This window comes from Cyprinodon variegatus, unplaced genomic scaffold (genome assembly GCF_000732505.1).
Source record: "Cyprinodon variegatus isolate N-32 unplaced genomic scaffold, C_variegatus-1.0 Scaffold59, whole genome shotgun sequence".
NCBI classification, from domain to species: domain Eukaryota; kingdom Metazoa; phylum Chordata; class Actinopteri; order Cyprinodontiformes; family Cyprinodontidae; genus Cyprinodon; species Cyprinodon variegatus.
The window spans coordinates 621082-640851 of record NW_015150512.1 but is presented as its reverse complement, the minus strand read 5'-3'; the positions used below and the strand labels follow the sequence as shown (position 1 = coordinate 640851).

Here is a 19770-nt window from a genome sequence, read left to right as displayed (position 1 = left end):
ATGGATGGATGGATGGATGGATGGATGGATGGATGGATGGATGGATGGATGGATGGATGGATGGATGGATGGATGGATGGATGGATGGATGGTTTGTGGTAACATTTCCATCCTTAGTTTAGCTCAGTCTGTCATCTATAGTTGTTTTGGAGGGGAGAAAGGGCATTGTTGATTTTTGCCTGTTTTTTTATTTTTTCCTGTAATATCTGTTTGATCACCTCCTTCACGGTATCAAGCTTGGTGCAGACAACAGACAACTTAGCCTTTTTTTAGTTTGCTTTGTCTGCTGGGATCCTTAAATCAACTATGAATAAAACATCTGGGGCATTCAGCTGCATAAAACCAAGTGTATCATATTTGATACATGAGTTTTTAAGACTTCTTCATCATCAGTGTGATATTTTTGTTCTTTAAAACCCTGACTAACACAATCAGACACATGTTCATGCAATTTCTATCAATTATTTTAACTCTCCAGGCTTTAAAGGGTTAAGGATATGAGCTTTAACAAAGTCAAGTCTTTCTCTGGTGTCAGTTGATTAGTCCAGTTAATTGTCCAGCAGAATGTCCATTTAACTGCAGGGCATCACAATCAAATCTAAATGAGGAGAGGATTCTCTTAACACCATCTGAAAAAGCAACGCCCTGCAGAGTATAAAATCATTCCATATACTTGTCCTCAACAGGGAATTTTTTTTGCATCACATCATGTTAGAAATGTTTACTGAGAAATGTTAACAACCAAATTTTGAGATTACAAGTGACATGGCCAACATCTAGTTCTTGCGATGTTAATACTGAATTTCAAGTTTAAAATGCAATCAACCTACAAGCAAGTAAATCTATATTCACTATTTGAACAATTAAAAGGCAACTTAACTATGTCACCAAAAGCAACAGATTTACAGTTATTGGAAATGTATGCTCACATATCTTTTTCAAAACCAAATAAAAAGGAAAGAAATGGATTCTGCAATCCAGTTTTGCATAAACTACTTTATTCGTTTTACTTTGAAGTTCTACTGTTCATTTTTTATTAGGAGGTGATGAAGACAAAGACTTTGACATCCAGAGGAATTCAGGAACCATCACCATCGCCAGAAATCTCAATGCGGCTCGACGCTCAAACTACAACCTGACAGTGGAGGTCACTGATGGCCATCGCAGCGCCACGACGCAGGTTAAACGATCCCCCCCACACACACACACACACATACCACACCACACACACACCCAAAAAGAAAGAAAAAATAATGAGACGAAAAACAGCAAAATTTTTAGCCTCTGTAAACAAAACAGTATGATTGAAACCTTCATTAAAAGGCCAGCAATCTCAGAAGGCCCCCGAAAAATCTGTAATTTTTGAAATTTTTCTACTTTGATGTGCTCTGATGAAAGACATCTGAATCAGTTTATAGTATAAAGGCTGATGTTCTACCTGTTTTCAACAAAAGAATGCAATTTTTTTCTCCTCCACATGTGTAACAAGAAATGACAGGTTTTTGTTTGATCAAGTGGGATAGGGAACTGAAACGAGATAAAAGCTTTTTTTTTATTTTACTTTCGACTCATATGACTGTTTTCTGTTCTGGTCTTTAAAACCTACGTTTGCGTGAAGCAATATGACAAAGGTTAAATATAAATAGATCCATTTAAGCTCATAAAAAAAAAACTTTGGCTAAGAATATTTATTTACAATTGTGCTATTAGGAGCCTAATTAGGAACTGCATGTGATGGTTCTTTGAATTCTATGTTTCATCTTTTTCATGTTTCTTTTTTTTAAATCCACCTCCAACCTGCAGGCCTATATCCGTGTGCTGGACATAAACGAACATCGGCCTGCCTTCCTGAAGCCTCTTTATGAGGTGAGTTAATTATACAGTGAATCATCTTCTATAAAACATGCTTGAGAGTTAAAGATGCATATGTTGACATATAACCAGATGTTAAAATTCAGGAGGGATGTGTCACCAGTGTGTAATAAGAAGACACAGCCATTGGTGCTGAGAAGTCTTCTAAACAATATCAGTAAAAGTAAAGCGTGATATCAATTTTGGCTGAAATATTTTCCACTCTTTATCTTGTATTGTTTTGACCTTTGGTTCCCAGCAGAACTTGAAATCTGAGGTGCATTGTTTTTTGTAGACCAACCACGTTTAAGTCAGGATTTATTCCATCAAGCTCTTTTTCCACTGTTAAAATTCTAAATTTTATGCAAAAAAGAAAAACAAAAAGAAAAAAAGGGACAAACTAAGTGCAGCAGCCTTTAATATGCTTATCTGCATTAAAATGAAAAAAAAAAAAAGGTTTCTTTTAATTAAAAACTCTCTCCACAAAAGATGCTTTATGGATGTTTTTTTGTGGATTCCTAAATGTGAATAATTTGCTGCCTTATTCATGCATTCTCTCTTTAGTCAATCACATAAAAAGACATGTGTAAAGTTTCTTTCTCTTTGTTCTTACACTATAGAGTTTACCAAAAAGAAACTAATCTGTTCAGCCTAAAAAATGTAAGATTTGAAAGAGCTATATTTTGTATTTCTCTCCAATGTACAACCTTCTGTTAATTAACCATCTGAGATTTTCCCTGCTTCAGTCCTCTCCTCTTTTTACTTTACATCTTCGTAGGAATCATTCAGGATCTACGACAGTAAATGATGATAGACTGCTCTGTGTCAATCAATCATTTTCTTTAAGGTGCGGGTCCCTGAAGATACATCCCCATGGAAGGACATCTTACAGATCAGCGCCCAGGACAATGACAACAACAGCAAGCTGGTGTTCTCCATCCAGAGAAGCATTCATCCAGAAAGCGCCAAGTCTTTTCACCTAGATCCAAAGAGTGGCGTTCTGGTGATGACAGAAGAACTGGACTTTGAGATGATATCTGTTCATACGCTCATCATTATGGTAAAAAAAATAATAAAATATATATATATATATATATATATATATATATATATATATATATATATATATATATTTACCAATTTATATATTTACCAAAATCCTGTTACAATGGGTTTTTTCAGATATGTGAGTCTTTTACCTCTTCATGAGCTGCAATATTCATGTGCCACTTTAGGTGCGTGACCAGGAGATTCCAGTGAAGAGGAATTTTGCAAAGGTTGTGATCCATGTGGAGGACTGTAACGACCACTCTCCGGTTTTCCTCAGCCCCCGTTATGAAGCCAGAGCTTCTAATCTGGCCCCAGTGGGCACCGAGGTTGTCCGAGTCAAGGCCCTGGACAAGGACATGGGCAGCAATGCAGACATCAGCTACTCGTTGCACTCTGGTGAGCTGGCCAGGCTTATTTTACACATTATCCACACTTGCTTCTCTTCACCTGAACATTTTTGGTCAGTCATTTAGTGATAGAAATTAATTCCTGGAGGTGCATCAATTACAACTGCAACCTTTATATGTCTCACACTTGGCTATATGGGATTGTTGCAAATTATTTTTGATTAAAGATTCTGTAAGTGGCTGGGTGGGTCAGAGATTGATGCTCAACAACAGCCACTGCACTCAAACACTTTAACTCAGTGTTTCATACAACAAACAATATCCACCTTTTTAACTGTTAGTTCTCAGATATATACTTGTAAAGTAGAAAATTGCTATTTTATATCAATGTCACTGCTTGAAGTTTCTAATGTTTAAAAGGGAGCTACAGAATGAATGCGATGACACTGTATGCACTGGATATCTTGATAACAGGACTTTTTTATTGCATCACTATTTGTGAAAAAAGACAAATAGACTCATTAGGAAATAACAGATACTAATTTGAAAAATCTCTGCTGAGTATGAAACTGATTTTTGGGATGTTTGAAATATTCTGACCTACCTGCCTGCAGGTAATACTGATGACATCTTCTCCATCGATCCTGATCTGGGTTCCATCCTTGTTTCCAAACCTCTTGACCTTCAACCTCAGGACCACTTCCACCTAACAGTAAAAGCTACTGATCAGGGATTTCCTCAACGTTCTGACTACTGCTCTGTATACATCCACATTCACATTTCAGATCAAACTCCACCCATCTTCCCAGCAGATGAGTACCTAGCAGAGGTCAGTGAATTAAGTGCTCCCGGCACTCCAGTGGTTACTATCTCAGCCTTGAGCCCAGCTGCAGTGCATTATGGTATAGAAAGAGGAAACATAAATGATACCTTTTCCATCAACCCCTACACTGGCTTAATTTCCACAAGAAGATACCTCAACTTTGAAACCTGGGAGTCCTACAACCTCAAAGTTACAGCCTCCACAACAGCTGGAGCCATGTCCAAGACCCTGGTCAATATCTATGTGGTGGATGAGAATGATAATGCTCCTGTCTTTCAGCAAAGAGAGTACATTGGTCAGATTAGCGAATCGGCTCCTTTAAACAGCATGGTGATGGGAAAAAGAAGCACGCCGCTAGTTGTTCAGGCGTCTGACGCAGATAGAGATTCAAATTCTCTGCTGACATATATGATCCTTGAACCTGAGGCACTAAAATTCTTCAAGATTGACCCAAGTATGGGTACCATTTCTATTATCTCATCGGTTGACTTTGAAACCAATGCTGAGTATCACCTTACAGTCCAGGTGAGGGACTCAGGGGAACCATCCCTCTATGCAGCGGAGCCTGCCAAGGTCACTGTACGCGTCCTGGACCTTAATGACTGCGCGCCACAATTCACAGCATCTGTGTATGAATCATCCATCATCTTCCCAGCCGTCAGTGATACTGAGGTTGTACGTGTCACGGCCCATGACCCAGATTCAGCAGTCTCATACAGCATCACCGAGGGAAATCTTCACAGGGCCTTCTCAATTGATCCCAACACAGGAGTCATCACCGTGAGCAATGTGTCCGAGTTCCGTTCATTTTACCAGTTGACTGTCAGAGCATCAGATGGCCTTTTTAAAGATTCAGCCACTGTTAAGATAAATGTAACTAAACTGATACCAAGTGATCTACAATTTCAGCAGAAGGTTTACTCAACAAGCATTGCTGAAAACATAAATGCAGTGAAAACTTTGGCAGCAATAAAAGTCTCAGGATGCTACCTGAATGAACCTCTTGTATACTCCGTTATCAACCCCCTGGGGAGGTTTAGTATTTCCCAAATGTCAGGTATTCTTGAAACTACAGGAATTCCTTTTGACAGAGAGGAAAAAGACATTTATGACATAGTGGTAAAAGTACAAGACATGAGAACTCCACCCAGAACAGCAATGGCAAAGGTCAAAGTTTTTATAGACGATGTAAATGACAATTCTCCCCAGTTTCTAAATCTGCCTTTTTCAATGATGATTTCTGAAGACTCAGAGCCAGGAGATGTTTTGTACCAAGCAACTGCCATTGACAAAGATCTGGAAGAAAATGGATCCATCGTCTACTCTCTAGAGGAGGATTTTGAGCTCTTTAGGATAGATCCAGATGTGGGGGATATATCCCTTCAAAGACCTCTTGACTTTGAAGCCCTGAGTAAATACGTGTTGACTGTTGTGGCTACGGATGAGGGAGAGCCCAGTCATAGAACCGCTGCTCAGCTCACTATTCAAGTGAGGAACAGAACCAATCCTGTCTTTCAAACTGTTCTTTATCCACTGAGAGTCCCTGAAAATGTTCCTCCATTTACCACCATCCTCCATGTTCAGGCCAGAAACCCGGAAGGGTATCGGCTTATCTACAATCTTGAGGAGGAAAATGCTTCAAAGCACTTTCACATTGACTTTAAGACTGGAGTGCTAACCGTAACCAACCCTCTAGACTATGAGAGCCAGACCATGCATGTGTTAACAGTACGAGCTACTGACTCTGTGACTGGAGCCTTCTCAGAGGCATCCATTGAAATAGTAGTGGAGGATGTGAATGATAATCCACCAGTTTTTCCACAGCTGACTTATAGTGTGAACATTGCCGAAGGGCTTCCAGTCAGCACCTCTGTGATCCAACTCAATGCTACAGACAAAGACTCTGGTGCAAATCAGGATTTGACCTACCATATGGTTAAAACCGAAGGAAATGAAGCTGATTTTTTTCAGATAAATCCTAATACTGGGCTGATTGTCACAAAAAAGGTTCTGGATCATGAAAAAATTAAACACTTTAATTTGAAAATTAAAGCTATTGATAATGGGACAGTACCTCTCAGTAGTGAGGTTATGGTTTTTGTAAATGTGACTGATGTCAATGACAATCCGCCTGATTTTGTTAGTTCTCAGTATGAAGCTACTTTGGATGAAATGGCCAAATGTGGCCACATTGTGATTAAAATTCAAGCTTCTGATCCTGACCCTGAAGATAAGCTTAAGTATAAGATCATTTCAGGCAACAAGGACCGATACTTCAACATAAATGAATCCTCAGGGATCATCTCCTTTTCCAATGTCTGCAGGAGGAATTTGGATCCTCACTACAACCTTACTGTGGCTGTATCTGACGGAGTATTTCAAAAAACTGCCCCAGTTAATATTGACATGATTAATAGCAACAGGCACAGTCCTTACTTCAAACAGACCATCTATGAGGCAGAGCTGGCTGAAAATGCAGAGGCAGGAACTCGTGTGATTCGACTTGCAGCTATTGATCCGGATGATGGGCCTTATGGAAGTGTTGACTACACCATCATTAACAAACTGGCTGATGAGAAATTTGCTATTCATAAAGATGGTCAGATTGTTACAACTCAACCGCTGGACAGAGAAAACCCCACCCAGAAAGTCATAGCAATAAAAGTAATGGCTAAGGATGGTGGTGGAAAAGTGGCATTTTGCACAGTCAAAATTATTCTCACAGATGAAAATGATAACATTCCTCAGTTTAAGGCATCAGAATACCAAGTTTCAATTCATTCAGCTGTGAATAAAGGCTCCCCTGTCATTCAAATTATGGCTTATGATGCAGACGATGGTAAAAACGCAGATGTGACTTACACTGTGGATGAAGCTGAGGAAGTTGTTGAAGACATCATCGAGATCAACCCTTTCACAGGAGTAGTCAGTGTTAAGGAGAGTCTTACTGAGATGGAAAACAAGATCTTTAACTTTAAAGTAAAAGCTCGTGACGGCAGTCTCCCTTTTTATAACTCCACTGTCCCAGTTCAGTTGAAGGTGGTTCCTCCAGAGGTCCCCCTGCCAAAATTCTCAGAACCTCTCTACACTTTTTCTGCTGCAGAGGATTTTCCAATTGGTTCGGAGATCGGTTCTGTGAAGGCTGACTCTGACATGCCCCTTATTTATAGCCTGGTCAACGGAAACACGGTGGAAAGCAACAAGGACAAAGTGTTCAGTCTGGACCAGGAGAGTGGAACTCTGCTGGTACAGAAGAGCATGGACCATGAAAAGACAAAGTGGTACCAAATAGATGTGATTGCTCAAGGGAATCATAATGGGACAGATGTTGCATCACTTGTCTCCGTCAGCATCCAGGTCCAGGATGTGAACGATAATCAGCCCATGTTTGATGCAAGCCCATACAGGGCCTTCCTGGCAGAAAACATGCCTGCTGGAACTACTGTTATTCAGGTGAGACAAACTAGTTTCTCTTTTATAGGTTTACTGCACTTAATTTATGGAATGAATTTAGTAGACACTTGTCCACTAAGGTCAAGGATATAGATAATTTCTTATCTATTGAATATAAAAGACTTTCCTCTATTGCAGTCAGCCAATATTTGCATTTCAAGGGGTTAAACATGGATTACATATACCTTCTTTTTAAGACTGTCAATATATTTTATATTTAGCAAGACATGTAATTATTTTGGTAGGTTAAAAAAAAACACTGAAGAGGTTCTGATGTTCTCTTTAGAAAATTAAGAAAACCCTCCAATGCAGCTATTTTTCAAAGTGACATATAAAGTACATATTTCTTTGTAATTTATTTATTGTTTCACTAGCCTAATGTCTAAATCTTCTCTAAATCTTACTTGAGCGTCTTACCGCCCATGTATCATAAAATGCCACAGTTTTCTTTCACAAGATATAATAATGGCTTTCTGATCTCTAGGTGACAGCAAATGATCCCGACACAGATACGAATGGCCTTGTTACCTACAGTTTGGAGACACTGCCTGGTGACACCCAGCTTGAAATCAATGATGTGTTTGCCATCGAAGGAGAGAGTGGCTGGATTACAACGTTGAAGGAAACTGACTGTGAGGCGGTCAGAGTCTACAGGTTCAATGTGGTTGCCAGTGACCATGGAGGGGAAATTAAGCTCTCGTCTAGTGTCCTTGTGGAGGTGATGGTGACAGACGAGAATGACAATCCACCTAAGTTCCTCGAAGACATATACCATGGCTCAGTAGTGGAGAATACCACCCCGCTGGAGCCAATTCTCTCAATGAAGACCACAGATGCCGACATATCTTTAGAGAACCGCTTGGTGACATGTTACATCACAGGTTTGTTTGCATGACTCACTTGCTTTTTTTTTTTTTTAGCTTGTTTAGCCAATAGGTTGCTCTGTGTTACTCCACCCTGAAATATGGTTATTGTGCAAACGTGTAAATGTTTTCATCTGTAAAATTATTTTTCCTTGAAGATTTGCTGCACATTGGGATTTATCAAGACATTAATATAGCAAAAAGAAATTTGTGTTAATCACCCTCAGCTGTGTCACATTATTCCACCTCCAATTAATCCCAAAGTGGAGCTGCGTGACAGCGCAGGAATATCAATTGGATGCCCTGCAGTTAACAACACAAACAAAGCCTTGAATTAATGCAAATCCCAGACAGTTAAACTGTTCTGAAGGAGCTTACTGACACAGGGAGGTGTGTTTGTGTTGCAATTATTTACAATGGAGAGGTTCAGTTCAGGCTTACTCTGGGTTGTCTGAGAGAAACAAATGGAAAAGTAAAAAAAAAAACTCCCCACCCTATGGGTACATTTATTTGAATTTTTTCTGTTATATATATATATATATATATATATATATATATATATATATATATATATATTAGGGGTGGAACAATTCACAAAATCCACGGTTCGGTTCGATTCACGGTTTCTGGTCACGGTTTTCGGTTCGATTCGATACATGTTGATTGTTACACCGAAATTCCATAAAAAATTATGAAATTAATGAAAAAATCCCCCCAAAAATAATGGATTGTAATTATTTTTAATGATCCGCGGAAACCCTGGATCATTTCCGTATGTTTTGTTGCTTTGAATTTAATCATCTGGCGCATGCTCTCTAACCTGACAACAGCCAGATGCATGTCTCGCTCATGTCTCGCTCCGCCACATGCATCTGGCTGTTGTCAGGTTACATGCTCTCTACCATCTCCAAGGAACTCAGAGGGGAGCGGACGAAGCCACAGCGGGGGCTGTAGGCTTTGCTTTGAGCAGCCGGTCTGGAGCGCAGCGGGGGTTGCTGACGGAGTATGAGGGATTTCGGGGTTAGCATGACATGTTGCTGTTAGCATAAACAAAACATGTTGCACAATGCTTGCACACTGTTGCACTTTTATCCACAACTTTCTTTCCGCCGTCATCGTAGGTCACTCTAAATGCAAAGCGCTCCCATACAGCAGACCTATAAAGTGCTGCTGGCGCGTCTTCCAACTCCAGTTCTTTCCCACTCGCCAGTCCGACACAATTCTCCACAACAACTGATTTTTTTCCCTGCTACACCGGCTACGCTGCTTCGCTTCTTCTTCTTCTTGTTTACTACTGGTGGTTGGCTTTGGTCGCAGTACCGCCACCTTCTGCTCTGGAGTGTAATCGCTTTGCCTATGAGAAAAAGGAGCAGGGCATGAACCGAACGAAACACACGTGAACCGAACCGAGACAGTCGAACCGAACGATTCTGACGGTTTTCATAAATCGTCCCATCCCTAATATATATATATATATGTGTGTGTGTAAAAGCACTAGTTATAAACACATTAGCTCTTTAACTCTCTTTAACTGTTTTGACTTTGTTCCTGTTTCTGTGTATGATGTCAGTTTAGTCCAAGAACTTTTTGGTTGGGTATAACAGCTTCTATATTGTATTGAGACAACACTACTTTCATGCAAAATCGCTGTAAAACATATTTTTCCTCTTTACCATTGTTGAAAATTGGAATACATACCTAAATTTTTAAAACATAATCATTCTATAAACAGCTATCGAGTGAGCTTTAGCTTATTTAGCCTTTGTATGCCTTCCTTTTGCAATTAGATATACCTATGAATATATTTCTTGGCTGTTAATTATTTCTGGATTGATAACAGAGATAAAAATGTATCTAAACAATGATATCAAGACTCTGATTTTATGATATTTTATTTTTTATGATTTGATGCCGAGGTCATCTACCCTATTTTTATTTTGATTCTTGTCCTAGACTCTTTTGAGATAAAATATATATTATGACCTTTAAGTAAAATAACACTAGTTGACTCTGCTGAGTTTTTTCATAAAACATGAAAACTTCCTTTGAGTCCTTAAAGATGTTGAAGAAAAGAATTATGTTATTATAAGAAAGCTATGACAACAAACTCTTTTTAATCACCCTGAAAGTATAGAAAAATAAGAGCAACACTGCAAATGTATGAAGTGTTCTAGGAACAATAATGTTATAAAGACTTTAAATCAAAATCTCCAAAATCTCAATTATTATTTATTTTTTTAGTTTTGTTTTCTTTACATTTAGAGATGATTTACATCACTCAGCTGCAGACAATAAAGGATTAAACAAAAAAACAGAAACAGCCTCTCATTCCTACATTCTGTAACTCATACGAACCATGACTTGCTTTTTTTCCCTCGCCAATGCTTTCATAAGGTTTAATTTCTCTTTTGTAAAAAGAAAAACAGAATACATTACTATTAATTATACAAAGGTACTAAGTCGAACTCTATCTGAAAATAGCCTTCATATTTTTCTGTGTTGAACTTCAAACTGAGTTTTATTATTGTTGTTGAAATTTCAAGAGGATATTTAGGGTTAGAATAAAAATAATAAGCTAAAAGATAAAAAAGAATAAAAACAACAAAAGCATCTACATGTAAACGTATTACACAGTGACAGTAACATAGATAGAGGTAAAAAAATCAAAACACGAAAGTGTTTATCTTATGATCTCGTTCAAATGTGTGGGATGTTTAACTTCATTTCTGGTATTTCTCCTCTCATTATTAAATTGCAATGTAAATTACTCCTTGGGGGCAAGTAATGTTGGTGTTTTTACAACAGCAGCCAGTTAGGCTTTTATCTTTGCTAAAGAAAAGTAGCAGTACAACTTAACAATTCAGTGGCAATACCTGATTGGCAGCTTGAGACATTTTTTTTTCTTGTGGTTAAACCTTTTGTTATTGTAAGAAACGTTTAGTTCAAGCTTTGCCTCCATGCATTACCTGTCAGACAAGGCGTGTGCTGAATTTGAGGTAACAGAAAAGAAAAGCAACTAAAAAGTTAAAACTATACATTTTCTGTGGAATAACTTTTTTTAAAAATTGTTCTGAGGACTGCAATAGATATTAAATAAATGGAAAACAAAATTATGCAGCATGGAAATCTGAGTAACTAGATTTAGTAATTTGAGGTTGCTACTCTGTTCATCTTTTCAGACGGGGACCCTTTGGGGCAGTTTGCCATCGTCCAGGAGGATGAGGGTCAGTGGGGTCTGATTGTGAAGGGGAGTCTGGACAGAGAGACCAAAGGCCGATACACACTGCGGGTTACTGCCACTGATGGAAAATTTGAGGCTCCTGTTACTGTTGATGTCCATGTGTTGGACATCAACGACAACAGTCCAGTTTGTGAACAGGTGAGTTATTTCATCACATCACTGAAAAAAAGCTACGTCTTCTGAGATATGCTGCAGTCCTCAGAGCAAATTAGTTTTATTGCTAGAAACTATAAAAGCCGCTTTACTTTGTAGTCTTGATGAATGCCTCTTCTAGTCTCTTCTCTTTTGATGAATAGTCCATATGGCCTCAGCTACATCACACCCAATATTTTCCATTGAAATGCTCATAGGGAAAAAAATTTTAGCATGCCCGATCCATCCTCGACATCCCTCTGCATCTATCTTGGGCAGCAGGGTTCATTTGATTAAGCAAGGGCATCTGCTCATAGGGGCAAGGATCATATATACCTTCCATCACAATGCAATGACGAAATCCTCTATAGGATTTAAAAATGGAGATTATGGAGGAAGAAATTGCATCATCATTCTTGGGTGCGCCACAAACCACTAATTCACTACACGAGAGTGGTGAAATGTTACATTGGCCCAGATTATCACAAACAGTGGCTTCAACAGCCCTCTTTCCTGGGGTGGGATAAGCCTGTCATGCAGAGTGTTAAGGAATAGGGACTAGGATATAGAGGCCAAATGCTGGAATATGGCAAAGGAAACCATCATTGGAAGTAGCTGCACACATAGTTATGTTGGCGTCCCTCTGCCCTGGAACTCTAATAGCAGCCCTATGCTCAATGAGGTTCCTCCCATGTCACCTCACTTTACAGGGGTTGAAGCCAGCTTTATTGACATAAAAGAAAACATGACGTTCCACCTCAGCTTCAAGCTCAATGGTTCACTAAAGAAAAAGTAAAACGAAATTATAACTATATAAAAGTAACTCCAGTTGACAGTCGCTGTATGATAAACCAAAGCATAAGCATTGATTTTTGGCATCTGACCACCTTCACAGCATCAGAGTTCCTCTGGAATGGAACTCTGTAGAGCTGTTTCATACCCCAATGTATACTGTATGTATACAGATTTTATATTTCTAAATACCCCCTGATGTGCAATCACTGCTGCCCCGATCTCACACAGCCTAATGGCATTAGTTGCCAGAACGTTCTGACTGCTGCTCAGCATTCAAAATTCTGCTTCTACCATTACCAGTGGGTAGCGTTTTGAGTCTATAAAGAATGCATGATGTGGAGCAAAATACATTAAATACTGTATATCACTGCAGATATATCTGTATATACTGCATAGCAACACTACTTGTTCTCCAGTCAAAACTCTTACAGCAGATGCAACCATGTTTCTATTGAGAATAACTTGGACTCGTTCAAAAACGTGCAGTGTAAGCTGGCGCTGGTTGGACTCATCAGTCTGGAAGAAGAAGAAGAAGAACTCCCTTGTCCGCACATGTGCAGTGCACAAGGTTCTCAACTCATAGCTCTGCATCAACCGCAGGATTTGCCCACGAACACCTTACGAGGGCCGACTGAATTTCAAAAGTGTTTGATTTTCTCCCAACCTTACGATTCCTGATCATGTGGTTTCAAAAGGCTGATCGCCCCTTGTTACCCCCTGTATACTACACAATGCAGGATGCACGTTGAGGCTGAAACTCGGCCAGATCGACAAACTTCTTGCACAACTGGAGAATTGACCAGAAAAGAGCAAAACAAATCATACAGTGTATGCCCGGCATAAATAAAAGGCCATGGTTTACCGCATGATCAATCACAGTTGCCTTAATTTTATCTGTATCTTGAGCCCTTTCTGTTACACCTCGCACAATGACTCCTCTTCCTCAGACTCTCTTCTTTGGACTCCTCTTCCCTTGAGCCCTATACCTCTTACTCTGACTCTCATCTGCCTTAGCCCATCCATGCTTGCACACACAATGTGGCACCTTTTCAGGCCTGCAGCCTGATTGCAAATTAAAAATTTGTGTGAAGAAGTGTCTTATCTTATAATATTAATACTTTTGAAAAGGTAACTTTAATCTGTAAGATATATAAATTCAGAAAAGTGTCAGATTTAGTTCAGTTCTCTCAGCTTTGTTACCCCTCTTGATGCTTATGTGCTCTGTGAAAGCAAGTCATCATTTCGATGCCACAGATTAAGAGTTTTTTTGAATAGCTGACCTCAGGGACCAGCCAGAAGCATTCAGTGAAGCAGGTCAGAGAGATATAATGGTGTCTAAATGCTGTTGGAATATACTTTAAGAGAATACTAAAATCTGTATTTTCAGGTTCAAGCTGTATAATTGCCAAAAAAGGTCACTTTTAAATTGATAGTGTGCATCTCTAGCATTTTTTAGTTTTTTTTCACAGCAGAAAATATTTTTTTAGACATAATTGTTTTCATAAAAAAAAATAGGCTGATTGTTTAAGCCAAGAAATTGTCATTATTTGTGTATTATTTAGTTACACCTCTAAATAGGTGAATTTTAGCTGGAATGTCTGAATATCATTTGTGTCATCCTTTGTTTTCAGCTGGTGTACACAGAGGGAGTAATGGAGAACTCACCACCCAGGATGTTTGTGCTCAAAGTTTCGGCTTCGGATCAAGACGTGGGAACCAATGGCGAGATCTCATACACATTGCACGGTCCAGACGCAGAGAAGTTCCATCTGGATCCGAGAACAGGTATAATGGTCTGTTTGGGGTGAAAACAGGTGCTCATGCTCAGCGAGTGTCTGAGATGGTGGTAATATCAACAATCTGCAGCTGTAATGAGCTAACAGAAGCCAAAACGGTCTGTCCAGGACCTCACTTACATCAACTCCTTTCTTTCTTTCAGCCATAACCTCTTTTCTCTCTGTCACATAAGTTTGTCCTCCTGATTTTGTAGATGGGACAGTCTTCAGTGTGTCCTTCATAGAAAATTTACCTTGTCTATTGGAGCCTGATTAAGTTTTTAAATGGGTTTGGCAAACATTTCAGTTTTAAGACATGCATCCTTAGCTTTTGTCACTAAACTCTAACCTAAATTATAAAAAGGCCTTGCAGTTATGGATGCCCATATTAATGTAGCTTAACATACATGAATTGGCTTAGTCTCTTTTAATAATATTTTTTTCTTTTACAAAATCTTGATAAGGGTTTAATTATTTGTGAATCATACTACCCCTAGGTGAGCTGTTCACTCTGGCTGTGTTGGACCGTGAGACACATACAGAGTTCAACATGGTGGCGAAGGCGACCGACGGTGGTGGTCGATCCTGTCAGGTCGACATCCTGCTCATCATCCAGGACATGAACGACAACCCGCCTCTTTTCTCCTCCAGCCACTACGAGGTCACAGTGTTCGACAACACGACAGTTCGCACGCCAATTGCCGTCATATACGCCAAAGACCCAGACACAGGTAAAGAGCTGTTATCATTTAGAAATGGGAGATTTACAGTTCAGTGAGAAGATTGTATAGTTGCTCTCTGGTCCCAACATGCTAAGGTAAAACCTTGGGCCTGGTATCACGAGTCTGGCTTTATTAGTCTAAGCTTTGCATGTGTATTAATGTGTTTTTTCTAAACCCTAACATAATGAAGCACTAATCCCATTTCCAACAGCATTCATTCTATTGAAACTCCCTTTAATGCTTTTTCAGTGCTTTTTTCCAGCTGTGTGCACATGAATTTAACTCTTAATTCCCAAAGCATTTAAAGAAATTATATATGTTTAGCTTTTCTTAAACATGCATAATCGAGATTCTAACCTTTACATCTTACTTCATTAAATCAGGTTTTGGATTTTGTGAAAGCACATCTACTTTAATGTTAAGCAGTAAGATGTGTTGAATAGGTTTACTTATTGGCTTGAATATGGCACTATCGCAAGATTAGTAATCTTGAACCAGAAGGTTGTTCAGTTCATGCTTCCCCCTGTCACATATCTGTACCCATAGGCAAGGCATCTAACCCCCCAGTTACACACAGATCATGTGTATCTATATGTGACAGTAAGTGTGACCGGGTGAAAGTGTAAAGTACTAAGTATTATCATACTTGAATTGTATGATAATAAATGTTCATACATTCTTTTAATTTCTCATTCAAGCCTTACTTATATTCTTGTTTTCTTCAAACAGTGCTCTCACTCGTCTTGTTCACAGGTACTTCACCATGTTTTAGGTACCAACTCTGCTTCTGTTTAAAATCATAACTCGCTGAGTGTTATCACTTCTTTAGTCTTAGTATATCAACCGAACATTGATACAAGACACTATTTTATTGGTTGTTTACAGTTGAACTCTTTTTTTGCCCCTTTTTGTAGTGGTATATGTTGATAAAACACAAGATTTACAACTTGAAAAGGAATCTTGAGTTCAATGATCAGTCGAAGATTAGATGCATTAGCAGCTTTCCTGCTAACTAACTGAATGAGCCCCGTACAAAACTGACGATAGACGTTATAAACCTATGAACCTCACTCAGATGAGTTTGTCTTCTAGCTTTACAAAAACAAAAATAAATACAGTCCAGATGAGAACAAGGCCCACTTTTCAGTAGATTGTGTCGAGAACACTGCAGGTCCTAGGCACTGGCTATGTATTGTGTGGCTATAGCGTGTATAGCTTTGTCAGTTTGGTGTCACATTTAAAATATATCAGTATGAATACTTGTTTCTGTCCAGAAAAACTTTATAAAGTAGTCTAATGAGATACCACATACATGGTTATAATTATTTAATCTGCTTCCAAGGAGTCAGTCAAGTCCATTTGGAATCAGTGCAAATGTTCACACACACATAGCCACAGAAGTTTGTTTGGGCCTTTAAGGGAAATACTTAATACTAAAGCCCAGGAAAGGTATTGCTTATGAAACAAATTTAATAACAACTAAATTTAATAACAACTAATGGGGTTACTATATAAGCCCTCCAAACCAAATCAATGCAGAAATGGCTGGGGATGATAAATTACAGGAAGATTTAGAAGGTTTTGAACTTGCTGTGCAAAATAGGTAGTGCATCTCTAAACATCTCTGGTGTTTAGTAAACACCACCTTGTGTTTAAAATCTGCGGTGCCAAATATTATATGATCACTAAACAGTGTACTTTTCTTCTTTCATTTTTGGAATCGTCACTCAGTTCTGCATTTTGCAAGAAATAAAGATCACATTAATTAAAAGGGTTTATCTAGCATTTTACTATCCAAGGACCAAAGAACTATATGCCCAATAAGTTTTGATTATTTGTAGGCTAAGAGAGGATACTATGCTGATGTGTTAAAAGATTTTAATGACTTTCTTTTTCAAAACCCCTAACATTTTCCACCATATCACTCCCACAGATGTTAACAGAAGTCTTAAAATAACTGGAGACTAGAGTTTTCTCTGGGAGATTTAAGCATAAACAAACACACTTTCCTTCCTCTATAGCAGACACATTCTACAGTGTTTGTCTGTTTGTTGTTCGAGTGCTGAAAGGTTTACTCTCCAAGTTTGACTCACTTGCATGGCACCAATGTAATAAAAAACCTCATCTCAGAGTCACACATAAACAAGCTGCTACAGACTTCTGCATTAGATGTATTTAGGCTGCTCAGCCACTCCTTTAGTTATGCAGCAGCTTGTCTTTTCTTGCCACTTTGTTACAGTACAGATAGGTCTGTTTAAGGATTTACAATGTCTCCTAGTGTATTCGTATGCTACTATGAGGATTTGGTTTATTTTCTTAGTGAGGAGAGTCAGCCAGCTTTTCAGATCCATCTATTAACTTCAGAAAATGTCTTAATTTTGTAACCTCATAAACTGAGGAGTATTTTCTTGTGCTGGGTTCTAAGAGAAGAGTATAATCTGCTGACCTTTAATTAAAAACACTCCCAACAGTCCAGTTGATCTTCTTTGGTGCACTTAAACCTACTTGTGTGACTCAAGCATGACTTTTAGCATTTTTATAAACGTAACGAGCCAACGTCATGATAAATGTATGGGATTAAGAAATTGAAGTAATTCAGAAACTTAATACTAGTGGAGATTTTATTTTTATTTTTTTATAAAGGCAAAATGGGCAGTTGATTTGGGTTGTATTAAAAAGGGAGGGGTGCAAAGGTATATCATAAAACAAACACATTTTCTATTAGTTTTATTCATAGCATGCCGAGTAAAATAGTTTACCCTATGTAATGTGAAGGTGACCTTTGGTGCAGAGAATATGGTCTAATGTTCTGCATCTTATCCTGCTTAGGAATGTATGGAAGGAAAAAATGATTTAAATGAGTCATACATTAGTATTTGACATATAAATTCCTTTTTAAACTGTTATTCTATTCATCTTGAATATTTTTTAGCATAAAAATACATTAATATAACTCCTTCGGACCCCTATTCCTTTTTTTTTATTTTGAGGGTATGCACGATTTGGATATTTGTGTAGCAGTTTGTCATGTTTTTTTTTTTTTATTATCATTGTTTCTGTCTCTCGCACAATAAATGAAAAGTTAAACAAGGAGTTACGATTAACAACAATGTGGAAGCTGATTGTTGACTTTTTGGGAAATAGAGATGGGTAAGATGAAAGCCAAATCATTTACAATAGAACTGCAATTGATGAGATCTGTGCCCGAATAATTAGAGAATTCTTTCCATCTGCCTTGCTGCAGCTCTTTAACTTGCCTTTGTCTACTAAGAAACTTCCAAATTAAATATACCACTGCCTTTAAATCCATTTAAAACTAATAATTAGAGATTTATCATTACTGTTTTTTTAAGCCATTGTCAATTATTCTGACATCAGTCTAATTGATCCCCAATTTGTGCTGCTGATGTTTTTGGGCAGATTTTTTTTAGACAGATATAGCTTTCTCATCTTTCTTTTCTGTGACAAAAATGACACAATAAAAACAAATATTTCATAAGTGTCTTTTTTTTATTAACATTTATTAGCAATTCAGAGAAAACATTAAGAGTAGATAGAGTAAAAGGAGCAGACACACATGTACCTAATGAACCAGCTAAGACATATACTGTATCTGTCGGCCAATACCATTACACAAAACAATGCAAATATTGACCAAATATATTATTAATGTACTTGTCTATCATGATCAATCTGACATTTTAAACTCTGTTTTCCAGGAATAAACTCAGAGGTGAAGTACTCCCTGCTGGCTGGAGACGGTGGCTACTTCTCTCTAGATGAGTTCTCAGGAGTCCTGCGGCTGGAGCGACCTCTTACCCCCGACACTCCACCAACGTTTGAGTTGAAAGTTAAGGCTACTGACCGTGGCCTTCCTCGCCACCTGTACTCTGTTGCCACGGTTACAGTGGATGTAGTATCGCTGAATGACTACCAGCCAGTGTTCCTGAGCTCAGAGTACTATGCCCAGCTCCCAGAATCACTGGCAGTCGGATCTGAAGTGCTGAGTGTGTCCGCACTCACTAGAGATGGGGGTGGTCCAGATCCCATTTTGTACCGCATCATCTCAGGAAATGAGGATGGGCTGTTCCAGCTGGACACCCAAACAGGTCAGACCAGATTTTTTTTGTGTCAAATAGATTTATAGACTGATTTAATTTTCTGAAATGAGTTTAAATAAAATGTCTTCAGAAGTTTGCATGAAAAGAAAAGATCCCATTATTGTCCCACATTGGGGACAGCAGTGTGCTGCAACACAAAGCACCACATAGGGAATTATAGATTCTAGGGTTAAAGGTCTTTCGAAAATTCTAAACTTAAAGGTCTATCTCAGAGATACAGAGGGACAGTCAAAATTTGAAATGGGAAATCCTGCCTTTCCGGGACACATATGTCTCGCTCTCTAATCACTTCTCTACCGATTTCCCAGTGGAGAGTATTTTCAAGGTTTACATAAACTGTTGAGTCGAAAAGGGTTAAAAGAAAAGTACAGAAAGTACAGAAGTATAGAAATGATAAAAAATAAACCAAATAAAAAGAATTAAAATAACATTAAAAAATATACAGCTTTGTACTTTGAAAATAATAATATGAATTTTAGATGATTTTATTTAAACAATGGATTAGAGAATAAATAACTTAAAAGCATTTAATTGTATTTTTATCTGACAACAGAAATGTTTAATTCAGTCCTTTATTCTTTTCTTTATATTTTATTA

At 38.3% G+C, this 19770-nt stretch overlaps 1 protein-coding gene across 1 annotated transcript in view; it reads left to right on the top strand.

Annotated features, from left to right (window-relative positions):
- Window positions 1-19770, top strand: part of fat2 (FAT atypical cadherin 2) — a 102715-nt gene that overhangs the window by 47180 nt on the left and 35765 nt on the right. Inside the window, exons 7-16 of the mRNA XM_015371508.1 lie at window positions 1041-1180; window positions 1804-1866; window positions 2699-2911; window positions 3087-3297; window positions 3863-7524; window positions 8009-8405; window positions 11567-11766; window positions 14187-14340; window positions 14828-15061; window positions 18772-19161. Of these exons, the coding sequence (XP_015226994.1) occupies window positions 1041-1180; window positions 1804-1866; window positions 2699-2911; window positions 3087-3297; window positions 3863-7524; window positions 8009-8405; window positions 11567-11766; window positions 14187-14340; window positions 14828-15061; window positions 18772-19161 (5664 nt within the window). The remainder of the gene's footprint in view (window positions 1-1040; window positions 1181-1803; window positions 1867-2698; window positions 2912-3086; window positions 3298-3862; window positions 7525-8008; window positions 8406-11566; window positions 11767-14186; window positions 14341-14827; window positions 15062-18771; window positions 19162-19770) is intronic.